This window comes from Gymnodraco acuticeps, unplaced genomic scaffold (assembly GCF_902827175.1).
Source record: "Gymnodraco acuticeps unplaced genomic scaffold, fGymAcu1.1, whole genome shotgun sequence".
Taxonomy (NCBI): domain Eukaryota; kingdom Metazoa; phylum Chordata; class Actinopteri; order Perciformes; family Bathydraconidae; genus Gymnodraco; species Gymnodraco acuticeps.
The window spans coordinates 1,566,089-1,589,962 of NW_022992090.1; the positions used below are offsets into that span (position 1 = coordinate 1,566,089).

The following is a 23,874-nucleotide window of genomic DNA, read 5'->3' on the forward strand; positions in this document are numbered from 1 at the left end:
TTATTGGGATAAACAGGTTTGAAATCATTCCAATGTATACCATAGGACAGTAACCAAAAATATCCTTTAAAACTGGAAAGATAAAAAAAAAATGCATAAATAAATAAATGTTAAGGTAAAATAAGATATGAATGAACAACAAAAATAAAAGAAGTTACATTAATTTGTTATTGGCTATGGTAGGTTATTGGTTATGTTCACATACTTATTTGATTACATCCACTTTTCTAAGATGACAGAGACTTTCAACCCAAAAGCAGCTGTTGACTTGTGGATGCAAGCAGCTAATCGCAGACTCAACCAGTGAGAAAGTAGTAGGCCTACATCATCAGCTACCATGTCTGAGAGGAAGACAGTGAGGAGAACAGTCAGGAGGGTAGTGATGACAGCTTGTAGGATTACTGGTCGTGCTAATGTTGTCTTGTGTTCACCTCTGCACGTGTGTTCAGTGCCGTGTGATCTGGCAAATAAAGTCAAGACCCCCTCAAAAGTTACGGTTTATTTCATTTTAAGGATGAGCACCAAGCAACATCTCCAGGTGCTCCTTTGAGAACCAGGGAAAAAAGTTATGTGCACCCCTGCATATATCAATAGAATAATACCAAAAAAAGTAAATAAAATCCCTATTTTAAATGTTATATTTGACATGCAAGTTGGTCACCAAGAAGCGGGGACAAGAGAAAAATGCCATTTTAGGGGATGTTCGAGAGCTATTTGATCATTTAAATAATATTTTGAAACCACTTTTTCTACAAATGTATATACATTTTGTCTCAAGACAAGTATGTTTAACACAACAAGACGCATGTTTTAGCATTTTGGGCATGGATTATTAGATTTTTTATATGGGGGACATGAAATGTCCTCCAATTCTGGAATGACCCATTATCTTTTCAATTTACACACGGCATATTGCACGTCTGTACGTCCTGGGGCCCTTCTCACTTATCTTATTTTTCATTTCCTCGCTGCTCGGTCTCGGTCTCACCGGAAGTTGATTTGTCTGCGCCATCTTGAGTAGCGTCCCAATGGCCTTATTTTTGCCGGAGGACCGAGGACCGAGGAGCGAGGAGCGATAATGGAGGAGCTATAACCGAGGAACCACCAGACCATCCTTCGATGAAATCCTCAGACACTCGCCCCGCCCCCTTACTGTGTATCGCTCACTGATTGGACGAGGCAGTGCATGCACTGATCTGATGCTTCTTGACATGAGAGCAGTTTCCCAGCGGAGTGAAGAAAATACATGAACCTCACGGGAGTCACTCCTCAGTTTATACCGTGTTTTGTTTCAATTCATGTATCATTTAGTTACAAATATGTGATATATCTGAACAACAAAGTGGTCAAAAATAATTTAATTCATTTTTTGGAACCATTTTCATGATCACTTTTTTCGTTTTACATTTTCATTTGTCATTTCCATTCAGTCAGTCATTAAGTGCTATTAAAATGTTAATGTGCTACATATCCACACAAACAAACAAAGTGTGCAATCCAATGAATGTTAATCTATGTTTATAGATAATATATCTATTTTTCTTCTCTCAATTATTTTATTTCTATTGTGCACTCTAATCAATATTAATCAAACTATTGTTCGTTTACATTTTAAGAATGGCGTTTATCTTTTTTGAGAATGAGTTCTTATTTGATTTTATTTATTTGGGTCTACAACAGATGATACAAATGTATTGTATATGTCAGTAAATGTGTGCTAACAGAGGCGGGGGTGTGTGTGAAAATAACGGGGACAGAGCTGCTGTCAGACGAACAGCTGTGCGGGGTCATCACAAACGGACTTCGCTTCACGTGACGCTCCAGAGCAGGGGTCCCCAAACTTTTTCATGTGAGGGCCACATAACTTTTCCCTTCTCTGATGTGGGCCGGGTCAGTTTGTAACAGAAAAAGTGTGACGATCGCATGGGTGTCTAAACGTAAACATTTATTGTTTTCTAGAAAGCCACACATAACCAAATATTAATAACCCTTTCCGGGATCTTCACAGAAAAAAAGTCAGGAAATAAATAATAACACTATTAATGAAATAAATAACACTATTTATAAAATAAATAATAACCAAATAACCCTCTCTGGGTTCTTCACAGAAAAAAAGTCCATTGAAAATTACTGTAACTTTCTGTTGTGCCGTGCACAATCTTAACAGGTAAAAGTTTAGCTTAGTTGTCAGAGCAGAATCTCTCAAAATAAACGTGGATTTATGTAAAAAAAACTATTTTTTCGGGGTTCGGGTGTTTTGTTTGATTTTAAACAAACAAAGTCTTGGCTTTCAGAATATGAAACTTTTATTTCCAATTTATTTATTTCTCACTCGCAATCTGCTCTTCCGCAGCGCCGCCCCCCCTCACTCCGCTGAAATTATTAATGTAAGAGTATAGTAATCATAGAGAACACTGCAGGGTCCGTTACAGTTTGTTTTCATCTGATTTCAATTAAACAAAGTCTTGGCTTTCAGAATATTAAACTTGTTTCTGCAAATTCAGATGATAAATACAACTTTGAAGCTTCGGCATAATTACAAGCGGAGAACGGAGTAACTTGACGTCACAGCAGGCATAACAACAGCCGGTGTTTCTCGTGATTGTTTTCCCCGGGAAACAAACACAATACACACAAACGCAAAATTACACAAGCACACACACACACACGAATACACAGAGGATTCCAGAGAAGAGACAACTTTGAAGGCCTTTTTCTCAAAATGATGACTCGGTGACAGTCATTATATAATGTGACATATTTTGCTTAATATTTGAAGTACAAAAACAATCCTGATATCATTAGAAAGCTAGGAATATCCTCTTTCCAACAGTGTATACAACTCAAAAGGTGTCTTCGGGTCAATGTGACTGATTTAGATAGAGCAGGTCACAACATTTTGACAGGGGCTAGTCTAGGATTCGCGTGGCCAGACTGAAACAAATTAAATTAAATTAAATTAAATAAAAAAAATAAAAAAATCATAATGCGTCTCTGTTCAGGGGGCCGGGCCAAATGTGGAGGCGGGCCGTACCCGGCCCGCGGGCCTTTGTTTGGGGACCACTGCTCCAGAGGAAAGTACGTCCCATTGCTCTTAAAACTAATTTCCCTGCTTCTCGTGGTTTCCTTGCGTCTCTCCATGCTTCCCTGGTGGGAGGGACTAGTCACAGGGAAACGACGCAAGTGAGGGACGCAAGGAATCCATTTAACCGAAGTGAGAAGGGCCCCTGAGAGAGGGATCCCTCCTCTGTTGCTCTCCCTGAGGTTTCTCCCATTTTCCCCTTTAAACTGTGGGTTTTCTCCGGAAGTTTTTCCTTGTACGATGTGAGGGTCTAAGGACAGAGGGTGTCGTATTGTCATACTGATATTCTGTACAAACTGTGAAGTCCACTGAGACAAATGTAACATTTGTGATATTGGGCTATATAAATAAACATTGATTGATTGATTGAATCTACCAGCTAAATGTTAGCATTTCACTGTATGCTATCATTAGCATCCATGAGAAAGCACTGTTATGCCTTCAAACAGCGCCACTGTCATGGTTAGATCTTATTGGAATTTTGGATCAACTTGAAAGCATTTTTTAAACAGAGTAGATTATTCAGGTAAAATAGTTATTGAGACAAATAAAAGCTATGAAAGAAAGAATGCATTAAAAAGGGGCCGTATCATGCTAAATTCAAGGTTCATATTTGTATGTTGTGCCTCTACTGTGACATGTTCACATGCTTTAATTTTCACATTGTTTATTTTTCTCATACTGCCTGTGCTGCAAGACCTCTGTTCACCCTCTGTCTGAAACCAGAGCCCAGTCTGCTCTGATTGGTTAGCTGGCCAGCTCTGTGGTGATTGGTCAACCGCTTAGAGATGTCCCTATGGATGTCCCCCACTTTAGCCTATCGAGTGTTAAATAGTTGTATCACTTTATATCACGGAAGTATACAAAGGAGTCCAATTAAGTGTTTCAACAGTTTCAGACTTGGAGGGAACGAGCTCTGGGATTTTAGCCTTTGCAGACCATTTACATGCAAACATTTCTATATAACACACTACAGGAAAGGACCAATCCCAAAAGGCATAATAGGGCCTCTTTAAAATAAACTGTACAAAATTGAAACTTTACAAGCAGATGCGATAGAGAATTAAGAGCATAGTCAGGAGCATAGCAACATACTAATGATAACAATGAGCTTCCTACTTTTGGTCAGGTAAGTTGAATATTCTAAATGATGATTTGTCCTAATAACACTGAATAACAATATAAATGCAATACTTTTGTTTTTGCTCCCATTTTTCATGAGATGAACTCAAAGATCTAAAACATTTTCTATATACACAAAATAACCATTTCTCTCAAATATTGTTCACAAATCTGAAAAAATCTGTGATAGTGAGCACTTCTCCTTTGCCGAGATAATCCATCCCACCTCACAGGTGTGGCATATCAAGATGCTGATTAGACAGCATGATTATTGCACAGGTGTGCCTTAGGCTGGCCACAATAAAAGGCCACTCTGAAAATGTTCAGTTTTATCACACAGCACAATCCCACAGATGTCGCAAGTTTTGAGGGAGCGTGCAATTGGCATGCTGACAGCAGGAATGTCCACCAGAGCTGTTGCCCGTGAATTGAATGTTAATTTCTCTACCATAAGCCGTCTCCAAAGGCGTTTCAGAGAATTTGGCAGTACATCCAACCGGCCTCACAACCGCAGACCACGTGTAACCACACCAGCCCAGGACCTCCACATCCAGCATGTTCACCTCCAAGATGGTCTGAGACCAGCCACTCGGACAGCTGCTGCAACAATCGCTTTGCATAACCAAAGAATTTCTGCACAAACTGTCAGAAACCGTCTCAGGGAAGCTCAGCTGCATGCTCGTCGTCCTCATCGGGGTCTCGACCTGACTCCGGTTCGTCGTCGTAACCGACTTGAGTGGGCAAATGCTCACATTCGATGGCGTCTGGCTCTTTGGAGAGGTGTTCTCTTCACGGATGAATCCCGGTTTTCACTGTTCAGGGCAGATGGCAGACAGAGTGTGTGGCGTCGTGTGGGTGAGCGGTTTTCTGATGTCAATGTTGTGAATCGAGTGGCCCATGGTGGTGGTGGGGTTATGGTATGGGCAGGCGTATGTTATGGACGACGAACACAGGTGCATTTTATTGATGGCATTGTGAATGCACAGAGATACCGTGACGAGATCCTGAGGCCCATTGTTGTGCCATTCATCCATGACCATCACCTCATGTTGCAGCATGATAATGCATGGCCCCATGTTGCAAGGATATGTACACAATTCCTGGAGGCTGAAAACATCCCAGTTCTTGCATGGCCAGCATACTCACCGGACATGTCACCCATTGAGCATGTTTGGGATGCTCTGGATCGGCGTATACGACAGCGTGTTCCAGTTCCTGCCAATATCCAGCAACTTCGCACAGCCATTGAAGAGGAGTGGACCAACATTCCACAGGCCACAATCAACAACCTGATCAACTCTATGCGAAGGAGATGTGTTGCACTGCGTGAGGCAAATGGTGGTCACACCAGATACTGACTGGTTTTCGGACCCCCCAAATAAAGCAAAACTGCATGTTTCAGAGTGGCCTTTTATTGTGGCCAGCCTAAGGCACACCTGTGCAATAATCATGCTGTCTAATCAGCATCTTGATATGCCACACCTGTGAGGTGGGATGGATTATCTCGGCAAAGGAGAAGTGCTCACTATCACAGATTTTTTCAGATTTGTGAACAATATTTGAGAAATGGTTATTTTGTGTATATAGAAAATGTTTTAGATCTTTGAGTTCATCTCATGAAAAATGGGAGCAAAAACAAAAGTGTTGCATTTATATTTTTGTTCAGTGTAGAAGCCAAATCCTGCTGTTTGACTTCAATCGAGTAGTATATTCAAAGATAAAGCTCAGGCTAATTCTGCAGCAAATACAATTTTTAAAAAAAAGTTAGGACTTTCAATACTCAATTTGTTAAAGTGAGAATGACTAACAAACAGATCTTTGAAGAAGGGAATCAGGACTGCATGATAATCATCACACAATAATATATTCACTGACAGATCTCATCATGTACGCTCTGTGATGCAAGTCTTCAACCACAGCTCACATTTGTTATAAATCATCAACAACTGAGCTTTGATGTATTCCTCAAAATCCATCTCTGACTGTGAAGTTTTATGAATTAACTTCTGAGACGCTTAATTGGCTCCGCTGTTGTTCATTTCTCAAAAATTGTGTGAACAAATAATTGACTGTTTCTTGGCAATGAGTCACAACACTAAATAAGGAATGCCACCTAGTGCAGCCTGACATACACCTGCAGGGAATTCTTCAAACGTTGCCTTGAGAATCCAACAATAAAAATCTTTGTTTCAAACCAAATTTCACAATAGGAACTTTTTCGACATCCTGAAATTAAACAGGTGCTAATTGCTATCTGTGTGGGGGAAAAAAGGCACAAACAACACAAACAAAGCCTATTTAGTGCAGCGCGACAGTGGGGGCTGAGGCAGGTAACCGACATTTAATTTAACGCTCAACTCTCACTGATACTGTTGCGTTTACAAGGATATCATTGTTTCCACTATGCAAACCGAAGCTCCGGCAAATCCACTAATGATTGGTTCCATCTGTTGGATGTTCAAACTGCAAGTCGAAATGCATGTCGCAATGAAATCATGTACGAGTACAATGTATAATTATGAGCACGAGTCCCATTTAGGCATGCTAATGTTGTGTACAAGAATATCATTTTTGTACAGCAAAACAGAAAACAAACTAAATAAAATATGCAGCAATTAAAAGCTGGATAGTAATTCACTATGAAGATATACAGAGTCAGAGAAAAATGTAAAGATGCAATACTTTTATTTAAATCAAGTGATTTTCAAAGATCATTCTGTATCCAAGATGGAACCAGGCATAACAACAATGAGTAAATCCTTAGAAAACTAATAAAGATGGTGTATTCTTCCAATCTAGGTGGTTTTGGATCTCCGTTTCCTTTCTTTATCCGGCCTCTCGTCCCCTCCATCGCAGATTCTTTCACCCAGTTTCTCTCCTCTAGTTGTGTCCCTGGAGAGCCTCCGCCATGAACAGCTTCCCGAGGTTCTGAGAGGTGAATTCCTTCACGTTCTGGCAGTAGTTGTTAATTTGCCCTGTTGGAAGGTAGCCACATGCATCCACGCGCCCCCACACAACAAAAACACACCCACATAAATATACATACATTTGTACACAGACATACACGCAAAGAGGCAGAGGCGGGAGAGAGGGGAGGAGGAACAGAAAACATCAAATTAGTGTGGAACAAAGTAAACGGAAGCATCAGAATGTTGTCAGAAGGCGGGGGAGAGCTGAACAGCGTGAAACGGCACGGAAAGGGGCAGGCGAGTTGGAGATTGAGTCAATAAACTTTAAATTAATGTAATTTCAAGATAATGGCGGAGATAATTACAAAGCAGAACCTGAGCTCCTGTGAGGGGAGCAGAGGCGGCTGTTGGAGTTTGGAGAGGGGGGGGGTCTCCTAAATGAGCTCAGTCCGTGCGTGAAGGCTGTGTGTTTGTGCCATAGTGAATGTATGTGCGTACCTGCAATGAGCAGCGTGTCCATGCGTGGTGGCGCCTGAGGAGGCTTGAACATTTTGCTCATGTCCTCCTCGGGCAGAGAGGGCTCCCCTCGGCTCTGTCGCTGGGTGTTCTCCTGCGTCCGCCTCTGGACGTACTGGAGGGGGGGACACAGAGAAAACAAGGGGCGGGGTTAGAGAAGCAGGGGGCACAAGAAGAAATGAAAGAAAGAAAAACAAGGGCAGAATAGACAGTGAGAATGTGAGGCGAAGAGAAAGGGTGAAACATGGACTTGAGATAGCAGGTGAATAAAGTGAGAGAAAAGGTATGAAGAAAGTAAGTCAGGAACAGGACAAAGGGCAATAAAGTGGAGAGAGATGTAGAAAGTACAATGTTGCATAGAATAATAATAATAATAATAATAAAGCAACAGGCAGGAAGTGAGCTGTAAAGATACATGGCGATGAAAGAAGAGACAGACAGAGAGAGGAGTTATAAGGGCTGACAGGAATGGAGTGATTTGTAGAGGGCTGACAGTCGGTAAATCAGTGAGGTGCCGGGTCTCTGGAGATCCTAAAAGCCTTGTTAATTTGGCAAGATGGAGGAGAGCCTGACACAGACCGGCAAAAGGAGAGGTTGCGGCAGATGAGAAAAAAATTGTTTGGGAGCAACTAGAGTGCTTTCAACCACACATCTCTCAACGCACCTGTACGGGGGACTGAAGCTGACTCAACATAAGCGTTGAGTCAAATATTTAACCATCCACTCCTCCAGTGTTCTTTCTTTTTGCCTGCCAATGCGTCACAGCAAGCCTTTGCATAATCAGAATGCTAATATATGCAAATGTTCTAAACAACCAAACTAAAACAGTTTTGCTCTTCCACCTTCCATATATAAATATAGACAAAAAACCTTAAAAGTATTGACCTCCCTCCATCAAAAGAAATATTCAAATGAAAACAAAAAATCGAACAAAAACAACCTTGTTCAAGTGAGCATTTGCTGGAAGACATTTTAGAAGGTTTTTTTTTTACAGCCAATTTTTCTTTACAAAGTGCTTGGGCTGTCAGGTTGCATGGGGACTGGGGGGGGGGGGCAGCCGTTGTCAAGTCCTGCTACAAAGTCTGATTTGGCTTGAGATCTGGACTCCCGTGTAGTGTTGGCTTTGTGTTGGAGGTCATTGTCTGGGTGGAAAATAAAACTGTCACGTCACAGGTCTTGTACTGACAACTGCAGGACTTCTTAGAATTTATTTTACCCAGCTTTCCAGGGGCTACTGCAGAGAAGACCTCGCACAGTATGCCACTGAAAACACTGACTAATGCTGGAGATGGTGTGTTTTTGGCAATGTGCTATGGTTAAAAAAACTTCCAAAGTTGGTAACTGGACTAGAGGCCTGATGTGAGAAAGTTTGGAGCAAATTGCATTCAGTGATACAAGCCAGTGTTTCAAACCCAGGTGGTCAGAATGCATCAGAGCGTACTCATATGAGATTAGATCACATGGTACATCAAAATAACTAGTGGAACTCATAATATAGGACATCAATTCCATTTGTGAAAAACAATTCTTTAAAATTACATATGTTTTTGAGTTCTATTTAAATAATCCGAAACGTACTAACTTTAATATTTTGATGAGTTTCTAAAACGTATATATATATTCATTGCTCTACTAAAACTGCTAGCTAATTGATGGGTCATGATTCTGTTGTGTAGGTGTTATCTGTTATTCCCTCAGATTCCCTTCAAGATAAGGTCCTTTGTAAAAAAAAAAAAATGAATGTTAAGTTTGGGTTTCTTTTTCACAGATCCAACATGGACTCTACATCAGATCGTTCACCCTTGATTTTCTTTGTTTCAGTTTGAACTGATAATCATTTTCCAAGTTGAGAAAAACTTGGAGAAATGGATTTGTATCCATTTAGCACCTACTACATCAAAATAGACTCCTAGCAACGACTTGGCTTGCCTTTTATGTGTATATTTACTGTTTGTACATCAAAAATAATTACACGGCTCAGAAATAATGACTTGGAAAATATTGCTGAATCATCTAATGGTTGCTGAATTGTATCATGAACTATGAATCATGACTCCTCAGCTCATAAGATTAACACATTGCTCCATAACCAATCTTCTGCAAAGTGTTGCCTGCTTCCATCGATGTGAAAAGAGAAGAAAAAGAAAATTGAAAATGAATAAATCGGGGGGAGTGAGACATACATTTTCCCGGTACAAAGACTAACTCGGCCACAGATTGGGCCGGGGAACCTGCTATTTACCAAATTTAGGAGAGCTGCAAATGAAAAATGGAGCCCTCTGAGCACAGCGCCTTTTCGCAACTTTCTATGATGATTAATAAGGTTCCATTTGTCCGGGAAGCAGCTGAGTCAATAGCACAAGATTACATGGAGCAAGTACTGTAGATGTGTGAAAGGCGTAATAGAGGCTCTGTGCGCGCTGTTTGTTCATTGTAGAGAATCGCATGGAACAAGACACCATCACAGGGGTTGTCTGTACGATATTGTGTACGACATGACCCTCTCTGTGTGTGTGTGTGTGTGTGTGTGTGTGTGTGTGTGTGTGTGTGTGTGTGTGGTGTGTGTGTGTGTGTGTGTGTGTGTGGTGTGTGTGTGTGTGTGTGTGTGTGTGTGTGTCAGGGAGGGAGGGGTACGGGCTTGCGGGCTGCGATGATGAGAAGGTTGGAAGGGGAGGAGGATGATGGATCGTAATGGCTGTAGTGTGTGAGATTGGCCCGGGGATGTGTGTACGTACGCACTACGCAGGTGTGTGTTTTCTCCCTGGCCCGGGCGGTGAATTCCTCGTGTGCATGCGGTGGAGTACCTGTGGTCACAGATGCGTTTTGTTTTTTTGTAAGTCTGTGTAATGTGTGTGAACTTGGCTGTCATCCGAGGCGATGATGACTCAGCGCCGACTATCGTTAATGCTTCAGACATTTCTACTTGCTGAGAATAATGGAATTGTTTGAATGTAGGTGTATGTTTAGAGGCATCAGTGAGTAACCTTGAACGCCTATGCTTCCATTTTCCTAAGTTGTGCGTGTGTGTGTGTGTGTGTGTGTGTGTGTGTGTGTGTGTGTGTGTGTGTGTGTGTGTGTGTGTGTGTGTGTGTGACCTTTTGTGTTTGCGTTTATGATGCATCTGGCTGAGGTTATAGTTGCAGATGCTCCGTGGCTTATTCCATTTGTGTGAGTACATTTTGTTCTGATCCTTTTTGATGCTTCTGGTGAGTTTGTACTTTAGGTGGAGTGTGTGTCCTGAGTCTTTGCAGTACGTGTGTGAGTGTTTTACAAAGTGCTACTGCTTTTAAATTAAGTCTGTGTCTCACTGGTAGGGAATAGGAATAAAAACAGAAGACTTTCACTTTCTCATTAAAATAAAGAAAGGGTCTGTTCATTAATACTAGCTCTGCTTCCATATGCATCATCTCCCCCTGGGTGGTATTTAAAGATCCTGAGAGCCTGGTTTCTAACCTTGTGAACCTACTCTACTGCACATAAATGTAAATAAATGTAGTGAATAACATGACCATTTCATTGAGGGGGAAAATAATGCAGGAGATGAAGGGGAAGCGTGCCTGAAATTAAGTGATGTTAGTCTTCAGTGGGTGCATGTCAGCACTGAGGTGAGGGTTGAACACTATGACATATGTATAAGTGTTAGTTTTATCTCATTAGTGTGTGCTCAGAATAAAACAATACACTAAACCTGTGTCTGTGTCTTTGAGACATTACTGCTGATGGTCTTGGTGATTAGCTTGTCGCCCACTCATCCACTCATCAGTAGGTTAATGCAATTGTTAAGCAAAGCAGTCTTTTTATTGTCCTTTTTTAAAAAAAAAAAAAATGGTATATTAATTAAGTTAGTGATCCAAATCAGACCGGTGGGAAATTAGATAACGATATGCATAAAGTAGTAAAAACATGCATGTCTTTTTCCGAGCACTTGGCAATTGTTCTTGATCACGTGATGCAGGTATTGTTCTGACGCACCAGTCTGATCCTTCCTCGTATTTTAAGGGCTGATTCAGACAAAAAGTAGTCCTGTGGTGAAACAAAAATGGGCTGCGTAGATAGAGGCTGTTGCCTTCTTTTAGAACTGCGTACCAGCAGAACTACAATTTCATTAGAGAGCCAGAGAAGGCCTTCTATTTTGTGAACACAGCATTACTGAGTAGTATGCCTATGGAATATCCATGTGTAAAAATGTGAGTATAGTTACAGATGTCACTGAATGTTTATATAACTCTAACCTTTGCCATTTACTGTGGTTACTTCAGGTGGTCCTCAGTGGGTGCATGTCCATTAAAGTGTGAGCCTGAGGTTTGTTTGTGTGTGTGTCAAACAGGTTCCCTGCTGTGATTATAGCTGCAATTGGTTGCATCCAAGAATGAGAGAAATATACCTGCTGTTTTCCTGCTGAGTTTGTGGCTGCAAGTATGTACGTGTGTGTGTGTGTGTGTGTGTGTGTGTGTGTGTGTGTGTGTGTCACTCTTTCCCTTATAATCACACTGGTAGGGTGATGTTGTCTGCTGCTTGTTCATTGTGTCTGTGGTAGTGTGGCGTGTCCGTGTGCGTGCTCGGGTGTTACCTGGTGCTTCTGCTGCTGCTGCTTGCTCACGTTGCGGCTGTAGGTGTTATACTTGACAATGTCCTGGCTCATGTCGTCCACCCTGTCCATCAGAAGCTGAAGGCTCTTCTCCAAATGGTTGCTGGAAAGAAAACGACAGCGTGTCATTCACATGGTTTTGTGCAGCCATTAGTACTTGTGTGTAGTGCTGCGTACCGGTTCGCCGAACCGGTACTGGACTTGTAAAAAGTTTCGGTTTAAGTCCGGTTAAAACCGGAACGTCGGGAACCGGTACTTGGACTCGCAAAAAAACTAGCACTTACATATATTCTCCTTTTTGTTATAAACCATCTAAAACCTCCCTGAAGGGAGGAGAGACTGAAAAGAGTCAAGGGAAGCTTATAAAAGTTAACAGCATTTAATTACACAAAAGATGCGGTGGTGTACAAATGAAATTGCAAAAGGCGGCGCTCTCCTCATCTCCCGTCAGCCCAGGTCAGGGGGTAGAAGAGATCAATTCTTGGCTTGCTCTTCCTGTTGTCATCTGAGGTCTTCTCCTATTGGCCGGCGTCGTCGGGGGGCGGGTCCAATGCAATTCCTGCCTTTTTCTGTTGCTAAATTACATCATTCTGGTGTCTGTGGTTATTTAAACATTCCCTGATAAACGTTATTCAGCGTCAATAAATTAGTGCTAATCCCAGTGTGCTCAGTGTACAACATCACATGTCATTTCACCTTCGATTCACGGTTTGAAAACGTAGCATTTCGCCACATGCTAATGCTAACCGGAAGTGAATAATTTTCAGAATAAAAGTATTAAGTTAATAGTGTGAACTTCTGTTTTTTTCAGAATAAAACTGATTTAAATTAAATAGTGTATTTAATTCAAATTACGCCATATCAACATTGATTTTAATTTCTAACAGTATGTATGTACATCACTATGTATGTAGTATGTACTGTATAATGTACACATGTAGAGTTGTAGAAAAGACATGGTGTACAGACAGTACAGTACACTCTGACTGTACAGTCACTACAGTGCAGCCTATACTGTATAGTAGGTGTGTAACAGTGTAATGCGTATAGTCTACTCTACACTCTACCTTTCAGCAACGTTTTAGGGATTTAGGCTCAGTCAGCTCAGGGACTGTTTGGTTACTTTAGTTTGGTAAATGAAATAAATGTTTGAACTTTGTAGTAGTTCACTGTAGTTGCTGTCATAAGTCATTTGTAGACTAAGTGGCAAAAAGTTTTTTTTTTTACATTTGTACTTTGTAGAGAAATGTAGACACAAGTTGGAAGGGAGCACAATAAACCTGACGAGTTTGAATTTGAGTTGATTATGAGTTTATTTTCAATTGATAATTAGCTCACAATAAGTTCACTTTAGTTACTCACACAACTTGACACAAGCCATGGGTTCAGGTCCGGACTTATAAGAACCTGAACCTCTGGACTTGAGTCCGGACCTGAACCTGAATGTGAGTCCAGGTACGCAGCACTAGTTGTGTGTGCTGTGATGTAAATTATTTTCAGCTGATCATATCTGCTGCAGGTCTGACTTGTATTGTGATACATTTCTTGCCATGTTCAAACAACGGCTAGTATTTGTATTATCTATAAGTGTGCTGTATATTTTCTAGTTAGTCTCCTCAAAATTGTGAAAATGTCCATCCCAGTTTCTCAAAGTCCAAGGTGATGTCGACAAATGTTGTTTGTCGGTCAAGTTACCGAAGATATTCAGTATTATATGATATAAAACACAGTATAGGCTGAGAATATAATTTTTGGGCAATAATGACGTGCATTAAGAAATAATTAACAAATAGTTGATCCTACAGATCTTAAAAAGCATCAGTGCAGTTTGACTACCTTCGGATGCAAATCTTCAACCAAACCATCTCGAGCAATACTAGCAACTCGTTACAACCACCTTCAGTGTGAAGTAATCTTAAAAGAGTCCATAGGCCTTAGAGAGAGATCCTTATATCAAGTAGCAACCACTACACACATGCGGCTTTCACACCAGCGCTTTTCCCTTTCTAGCTCCGAGCTAGAGCTTTTCTGGTTCAGCTCCGGTTTCCCTTTTCTGCTCCCGCTCTGTTCACACCGCCCAGCACCCGACTGGTGCTGCCGCTGCTGCGTCATGACGTCACCGTTTACATCGCTGATTTGCTCCCCAACGGCATTACGGCGCTCACAACAACAACGGGGAACTGCGTCGGGTCGATGATCGTGTTGCTTTTAATCACACGAAGCCAGAATAAATTGAATAACGACTTCTCCAACCTTATGCTTTTCTCCAGAGTGCCGTGGTTCATTGTTTATTAATGTGTTTCTGCAGCATTTACCGACCGCTGCAGTGTTGGCTGCTCTTCCACGGGAGTTTATTCTCCTCCGTTAGCTCCCGGTTAGCTCACACTGCCGCTCTAAAGTATTCACTGTCCGACTCACACAAGCAGCTGATACATATCCCCAGTTCCCCTTAGCCTAATTGAATGTGTGTCAGTCTGAATTGACGCTGTTTGGTATCACAACGCTGTTATGAAAGTTTCTCTGGTATAAAATGGGTGATGTTAGCATAGCAACCGAAGCTAAACTGACTACTTGCTATTGCTATCCTATTGTGGCATAAACCGTTTTCTACAGGCACATTTTACCGGCGTATTTTTATTATGATTCTACTTGTGATAGTCGGACACGACAACCTGTGCAGCCCATGTATTGATTCCATCCGATAGCTGCTATAATACAAAACAAAACGTCTGCCTCTCTCCACAATGATCAATAACAATGAACGGACGGTCAAAGTAAGGTACAAATAAACAGAATCACACGAAGCCTGGTTAGTGTTGCTTGACTTTATAAAGTGTGTTTATAAGCACTACTGCTTGTAGGCAGGCATGACAGTCGACCCATGTTCGGGGGAGGTGGGTTTAGTTTCCTGCACGCCTCGACGTAAGAGAGACGTAAGCGACGCCACCTCTTAGCTCCGAAGCTCTTGCCTCTAGACCGACAATTTTTTGGAGCTGGAAGTGAACCGGATTCCGGAGCTAAGAGCCGGCGCCGCTGCGGTGTGAACAGGAAAAAACGGTGCTTTTCAGGCTCCAGCTCAGAGCCGGAGCTGAAAAAGCGCTGGTGTGAAAGGGGCAACAGAAAACATTAGCTAGTGGTAGACCCTATTCCAGCTTTAAATGTCCCTTCAGAGACCTTCGGTTGCTGTAGAAAATGCTACATATGCACTTTCCAACAGTCAATGTTAGCCATCCAGTCTGACCTCATCTTAAATGTCACCTCCCTCCAGATTTGTTGCTCTTGTGTATCCTGAAAGACATCTGCCATGAAACCACTCGAGGGGGGTTTGAGTGTACTCAGACCTGAGGACTCTTATTCTTGCCCCGTGCTTCATCTCACTGCTTCGGTATCACATCCTTCATCTTCTCCCAACACCATCACCCTGACAACACTTGACACAACTCCACCGGTATTCCTCTCCTCCCGTGAGGTCCATTTTTGACAAGATATCTCACTACTGCTTCAAGTTCAACCATGACAGAGCAGCAGTGGTCCCCTTCAAAACATCGACCCCTTAAACTTTCCTCTGTGGATTTATACTGTTTCATTCATGACTGTTTGGGTGCTACATAATGCAGCGTGTACTGTGGGAAAACAGATTCCAAATATCTGTTTAAATGGAAATCGTACCCGCAAGGACCGCCAGCAACCGTGTACGTTTTGGCTGTGTTTGCTCTCGCTCTGATGCAACTGCTTTGTTGGTGTGTTTCTTTGTTTGTGTGATTATGAGGAGGAATAGTGCAGAGTGTTTTGAGTGATTTTAGTTGCTTTCCTCCCTGCCGCGAGATTTGTCAATTAGCACATTTATAAATCAATATTGCTTCCCGTGCCCTGGCTCTTTTATGCTCTGTCTTCTGTTGCAAGCTACGAGAAATCATCTTGTCAAGATAAAGTACAGAGACTCAACTTCCGAGACTGTGCAAAGTCTTACATTTTAAAACACTTGCTGGTACAAAATTGACCTGAGCAAAACTCATTTGCCTTGCCAATTCGAGCCAATATCTTAAGTGTAAAAACTTTTTTTATGGTGTATCAATGTAGTTCAGTGAAACATGTATTCGCATAAGAAGCATAGCAATTGTTTGAGAGCTGTTTCACTTTGTCACTATGCTGCTGCAAGCTTCATCTACAACAACTGTTGGAACAAAGCACATATAGTTTTACAATGGCCTAAGGGGGTTTCACAATATTAAAAACTATGGTATGCACATGACAGTTCTAACATTCATTTTCACAGCTTCAAATGTAGTATTCTTGTTGCGAAGAAGGTGATTGAACTAGATTAAAAAGTGAATAAGGTTAGGGTTATGTAATTCACAAACTGCAACGCAACAGACTATGGCCAAAACAAACACCAGAATAGATTACATGCGTGTTTTTATAATTAAAACATATGCACACAATGAAGCCACTCATCGTAATAATTTCCGTTTAACATACGACCGAGCACCTTAAACACATTTACATGCAAACAGAAATACACATGTATATCAAGCTTGCTTGCACATAGAGAGAAAACTAATATCACCATATGCATGCAGATAATTGTATGAACACTGCTGGTGATGATTTATAATGTTATTCTCGGATGCTTGACAATCTGTAACACTTCCCATCTCTGCCTGACACCTGCATGAGGTGTGTGTTAATGTAAGTGATCAAATATTCAGCCTGAAGGTCTGTCGGCTGCCCTTGCGTTGCCAAATGTCAGGCGCACAAGTTATGTGGACAAAATGGGTTTTCTGTCAGATTTCCCTTATTTTTTTCACTTTTCAAAATTCAGATTAAGGTGTGAATAGTGTATTATTTTCAGGGGCTCACATTGGCTTCCCCATAGTTAAGGCTGCTGCGACACTTTCAGCCCCGATGGTGTTTTCCTATGAGGACTGTTGTGCGATCAGTCTGTCAGCCCTCCACTGCAGTGTCAGAGCTGTAAACATGGAAACCGTTGGCCCAGGACCAAATCTCGCCACAGCACTTCCCTGCGGAGTCCCTCCGACTGTGTCAAAATTGATTCTCGCTGACGAAGGCCCATTTAAAACTATTCCATCGAGCAATATGGTAGCTAATTTGTTTGGTGCATGTTTATAATATATGCAAAGGAAAACATTTAGTCAGAGCAAAATCAGTCGCACATCTGTCGTTTATGTATTTGTCAAGAGTTTAAAGCTGGACTGAAGTGCGTGTTTACGAGTGACTGCACTGGATTTTTATTTAGTTTGTATTTCATACTGTGAGTCTTTCTGAGCTTGAAACATACTTGGTAATGAAGGGATGCTTTCACACGCATCAAGTTTACTTTACTGTGTTTGTTCATGTTTTTGAGCATGTCCTGTTACAGTACTTTTATAAAAGCCAGAATATGCAAAACATATTTCTGCTAAAAGAATTCTGTGCACCATTTTTGCCAATAATACATGCTTGGAATAATGTACCCACTAAATAAAGCATTCTACACTACACAGTGTCTGGTCAAACACTCCTAAGAGATGAATTATTCAGATGGGTCAGTGAGCCTTCGGATCAATCCTGAATAAGAAATCAAAGTCCAAGGGAGGACTTCCTATCATCACGGATTCTGTTTCACGGTGTGGGTTCGAGGGAGCTCATACAGTGTGCTGAATGTATGCCCGGGCCTACATGCTCATATTCACACAGGACAATCGAGGACAAATTCTAGAACTGTATTGATGTGCGGGCGAAAGTGATCTGACATTCAGTAAATTGAAAGTTCAGAGAGGCGTTCTTTAACAAAGCTGCCAAAGGAAGTGACTTCCATTCTTATAATGAGTGTAATACTCTGATGGAGCCTTTTTAACTGATGCACTGGGGCACAATATGGATCTCTGGCTTGCTTCTGCAGCAGAATAATAGGTTTTGAAGAGGACATGAAATAGCCTACATCTAACATTGTCCCAATGTAGTTTATAGCATTAGCTCTGTGAAAGTATAAGATAAAACGTTCAATTAATATTTTCAGAAAGATTTGTCGTGGGTTGGGCAAATTCATAATCCTTACGTGAGTGAAAAGGCTATTCATTTTGTGTTAAAGTCTATCTCTCTCCCTGGCCATAATCATTATTTCATTGCAGAAAAAGACAAGAAACTGTAAGAGTATAAAGAAATATTTCTTATAAACATCTCATAGGAGACAGTTTGTCACTCAAGGACTTTTATCCGCTCGATCTTAAATTTAAGCTACTTCACCATCGTCATTTTCCTTCTACAGCTCTATCAACGCCTCACAGTTCTTGTATTTTCGCCCTGCACTAACATTTTCCTGACTGAATACATATCATAAGGGTAGAAAGAATCTTATGTTTACATATCCTTCCACTGTCCAACATTTCTATGCTGATGGCCAATTCAACTAAGCCGACTGGAGGTAATGGACTGACTAGTTGCTCATTCATACAGAACAAAAAGTAGAGGTTTAAAGGATGATTCATAAAGAACAATGTCAGGGACTACGCAGTGGGCGCTTTCTAATGCATATAAGATAGCTCTGTGACCTGACATGAATACAGGTTGCTTTCTAACATCGTAAATATTAAGGCATTTGCAGACTGTTTATGGGAAAATAGCTCCATAAATGAATGTACTTTCATACAATCCATCACCACCATCAACATCATCATCTGTGGTAAGAACAACCCTGTTTGCTGGAGTGAAACTACATTCACTCAGCCTTAGACGTGGATGACAATGACAAATGGGGCTGCAGATTGGAAAATGAGACAAAAAGGAAAAACATTAAATAAAACCCATTATCATTGTCTTTTTTTGAATGGGTGGAAATGAGAAGAAAAGGGCGGGGCTGTCAGCAGACGATGGGGAGAGACGAGAAACGGACGCTACAATCCAAAGTGTGGACCGAGCTGCGCAGCAATCTGACAACTTCAGGAAACAATTTCACTTTACCAGACATCCCATTGGCAGTCATGCAGGGAAACCTATGGGGAGGGCCTCACTGCTTCTGCCCCATTCAGGGTCATAGCAAAAGCTGTGTTTCAACTTCAGAGTAGTCATTTGAAAAATAGAATAATATGCAAGAAAAGTGAAATATTCTCCTTCAGTCTGGTTGACACATTCTAATAAATGACTGCCTGGCGTCAGGCACATGTGTTCATAGGCGCTGTGTTCATTAAAGGAATGATCCACTCATTAGATAATTAATCAAAACTTCAGTATTTAGTGAAACATTATGTTTAAACCATACCCTGAAGAAATCAGCGATATTCCCCGGTAAATAATGATTTTATAGCTCTTTTTTATCAAAACCTGTATATTCCGTCAGGCCGCTGCCATTTTGCCCATTTTCAGTAGTCACGTGATGGTCGTGACGTCATCCATGCGTTCACTTTGTAAACACACGAAAACATGGTGGAGTATTTGAGTTCGGACTCGTCAGCCGAGGAAGAAGTTTTGAGCAATATGAAGAGATTGGATGGGGGAATTCAGCCATACAGGTTCGAGCCTACTTAGTACTACTTAGTAGATACAATGATTTTGATTACTAGATATGTATGCATGTAGTACCACCCTTGCTAGCGATTCCCTCTCTAGTTTAGCATACTCAGCCTCGTTGTCCCTGGCCCTAGAACCACGATTTTATGGGGCCGGAAAAACTGGGGGGAAATACCCACTAGCCGGTACTACGCTATATGGAAAGGCCACCAAAAACTGGCCTGGCCTGGACGATAAAGGACGTTTAAACGGGGCTACCCGCTGCAATGGAAATGCGCTATAACATACCTTATTCTTACTCCGAGCACTACTTCTGGTCCTCCGTCGCTTCACACTTGCAGAGGGCGATTTCTCAACTGGCCGAACTGGTGTCCTGGTCGGTGATGACACCAGAAAGACCGATGGTACTGCATCTCCATTAAGTAATGGTTGTTCAATAAATCCCATGTTATGTTTTATCATACTCTCAGAGTAGTCGTCCGGAAACTTGAAATGTTCGCTGCATACATGCGCCTGTGGATCTTTCGGTTCGGGCCGGCCACATTTCGCTAGCCACTGCCTCCGAACGTACTTCCTACGCTTACCTTTTGGCAACAGATGGAACCGAGCATTCCGTGGATTGTTCCTATCAGAATTGTGGCAATGTTTCGCGATACAATGAGGCATATTTGAAGAGAGAAACTACAGTAAATAACATGAACATCAACGTGTCCTGGAAACCAAACGCATGGTTTACGTCACGTCCGGTAAAATGGCGCCGCCCACAGTGTTGATGTTATTTCGGTAATTAATCAGTTTAAAATCACTGATAATGTCATCGGATAAAAAAAAAAGAAAGAAAAAGACTGGCAGAGAGTCTGTTTTATCGGATGATAATTATTTAAAAATGAGTGTCATGAGCATACAATTTCTTTAAGATCATGTCTTACTTGCGTTACAGGACACATGAGAAAAAATCGCAACAACTCCTGAGGTGCTAAACTGCAGTGCATAAGTCAGCATGGAGTGTTTTTGCACGCCAACAGTGTGTAAATCAGCACTTCGAGTCGTTATTGTGCTAATGTCTCACACCTGCCCCTGGGAAGCTTCACAGCTGTTGCTCCAATTGAAGCGGTTCATCTCCATAAATGATTGCTGATAAATTCTCCTGAGACTGAAAGCCTCCGAGATCATAATGCGAGACTTTAAGTGCCAGGCTGCGAGTTGATACAGTGGGGTTGGTATTTGTTCATATTGTGCTCATTAGTGATGGAAGACAAAAGTTAGATGGCAAGTATTGTTATTGGAGACATTTCTGAATAAATATATCTTGACATTTAGATGTGGCATTTACTGTACCAAGTTTTGGGCTGGATATCCCAATCAAACATCCGATACTACCTCAAGGGTACACCCATTAGTTCAGAACCAGAATATTTCTATGGACTGGCTTTTTGTTGTTTATGGATTAGATCCATGCAACAACTACTGGAGTTTGTTTTATAGCCCTAAGATGCACAACACAAGCTACAGTTTTCAGTTAACATTTCAATGACTGGCAGGTTAAACATTTGAAGATGTCCTGATGGTGTGTCCCTCACACACACATTGTACTGCAGTCCAAGAAGGTCAACAATTAGCTTTAAAGGATAAAGCTGGTGTTATCTGTAATGTTTTCATTGTCATCCACAAAAAAACAAACCCAGCAAATAATTAATTCTATATACCAACAACTATCGTCTGCGGCTCATAAATCGTACGCCATAGATTTACATTATCCTCTAAAAACGATTTCAATCACACCATAAAGTTGCACAGAGTGACATATTCCTTCATTAGAGAAAACATGGCCAGTATAGTTTATGCTGTTCAGCTTGTTGTATTTTCTCCAGAGTACTCCAGTTTATGACATCGCAGATCCACCCGATCTGACCCCAACTTCATTAGTGTTGTCGGCTGCGTATTCAACATTGTGGAAATGATCCGAATCTGACCATCACATAGTACACAAACGGTCTTTTCTGCAACTAATGATAAATGGTAAAGCAAGCTAACAAAGCGAGGTGAACAGCATGAGCATTTGTTTCCCATCGGTCAAAAATTCGGTCTATAGTTTTGTAGCGGCCAGTATCATAAAGAAATAAAACATGTAAACTGCTAGTGACGTTTACGAATAAACTAAAGAGACCATGTTTATTATAATGGAGGAATTTGTCTCCCGATGCAATAATATGACTCGGTTATGGTGTTTAATAGGTTTTTTAAGATAATTACACAGAAGCTTGAGCTTTGGATAAAATACTATTCCTGTTCAGTAATTTACGTTATGGGATTTACTTTTGGGTGGGAGTCTTGAGATAACAATATAAAGATACAACTCAAACCAGCCCTCCTAAGCAGTGCTTGAAAATGGCACTAAAAGCATGTATGGAGGATAAACATAAGCCAAGACACATCGATAGATCTCATATTCCTTCCATCAATCTGGCACACTTAAGAACAGTGCACAAGACAAATGCCCATGAGAGCCCTAATGTCAAATCAATTTTAATTTAGAACTAGCTTTAACTCATGTCTGTGAAAGCGCCCTGCAGGTTTAAAGAGATTCCATGACATTGTCTTAAAGCTTGTAAGACACTTTAAGGAAGTCATTATTCTTTAGTAGATATGCGTGTACAGTACAATAGTCCCTGTGTGCAAATTAATCAAATTGAGGTGACACTTCGCTTAAGGTTGAGTGATATTGGGTGATGTTATTGCTATCAATATCTTGTTTTCCTGGACTTTATGGTAGAGTGATTTGGCACAGAGGTCTGTTAACGAACTTTATGAGAGTATTTCCTCCATTATGCAGGCAGTGTCATAAAAATAGACAATGCTGTAATGTAAGAGTGGAATGAAACAAGAACCAGAAAGTGAGCAAATAAGTCAAGAGATTGAAAAGCTTCCTGCCATTCTGATCTTTAAATGGTGACTTCAAGTGCAGTATAAGAATATGAATTTGCATGAGAAACAATCATGAGTATCCAAAGCAGTTACATCTTTCGGATAACCTACATGTTCACTGCTTGATTCGAAAATGTGCAGCGAGATGAACGTGAGGACAGATGTTGATGAACCCAGTCAGTGCTGGACGAGACCATGCAAAAACATGTTGTAAATGTGAGACAGGAGATAAAACAGATCGAAATAGTTGATTCAAAGAGCAAAAGTACTTGCATTGTCTCCTAAAGCCTCCTTCTTAACCTGTTAAGCCCCGAGCCTGTTTTCCAGGTCTCAGGCTCGAAAACGACATTCCCAGAACAAATGACCATAACTTCACTTCTAAAAGGGGTAAATTAATAATCTTTTTTCTCAAAGCAATGATACACCTGTGAGTTGGATGTAGAAAAAATCAGAATCAATATAGATTTTTTTTATTTTAAAAGTAAATTCAGATCGAATATAGTTAAAAAAATAAAAATTAAAGTGTCCGTCCAATAAAAACCATTACTTATAGTGAAAACCACCCTTGAATGATGGGATCGGAGGCTAAAGGCTTTAGGAATCCAAACTATAACATAATAAGTACCCTGTATCAAGATTGATGCAAAACAAGTGACAGTTGACCTTTTTAAGAGAGATTTAGCAACAAAAAAACCACTTCTGGGGCCATTTGACCTATCTCTGGCCCCACTTGGTCGATTTTGATGATTGACATCTCTTTTTAACCGCTAGAGCAGGGCTTCTCAAACTCCGGACCAAGGTCCGGATCCGGACCGAACTGCAAATCAATCCGGACTGAACCCTGTGTCCCATTATTAAAAAATATATATATTTATAAAAACAATTAATCTGATTCTGATGTCAATTAAAGTGGACCTATTATGCTATATTGGAAAAATATATTGTTGGGCCATACCTATAGAGTGGCGAAGTCACACCCATCTGCTTCCGGTCCATGGGACATTATTTCGGAAAAATAATGTATTGAAGTCAATGGAGAGAGAAAACTTATCTTTCGATCCCGTTTGAATTGTGCCATGAATTACACATATGATGTTTGTCAATCTTAAAAAATCATTTCCATGTCAAAAAAGTCACAGTTTGTCATAAAACTGTTGAAATATAAGACTATGAAAAATACGCAACTAGAAAGACTACAAATCCCAATCACAATTGTTTTCCTCCAC

The 23,874-nt window shown here is 40.9% G+C and overlaps 1 protein-coding gene across 1 annotated transcript in view; it reads right to left on the minus strand.

The window, feature by feature from the left end:
* Positions 1 to 6,872: 6,872 nt before the first annotated feature.
* LOC117537442 (eukaryotic translation initiation factor 3 subunit H-like) overlaps positions 6,873 to 23,874 on the minus strand; it is an 81,574-nt gene continuing 64,572 nt past the window's right edge. Inside the window, 3 exon segments of the mRNA XM_034202655.1 lie at positions 6,873 to 7,179; positions 7,612 to 7,744; positions 12,200 to 12,320. Of these exon segments, the coding sequence (XP_034058546.1) occupies positions 7,085 to 7,179; positions 7,612 to 7,744; positions 12,200 to 12,320 (349 nt within the window). The 3' untranslated portion in view covers positions 6,873 to 7,084.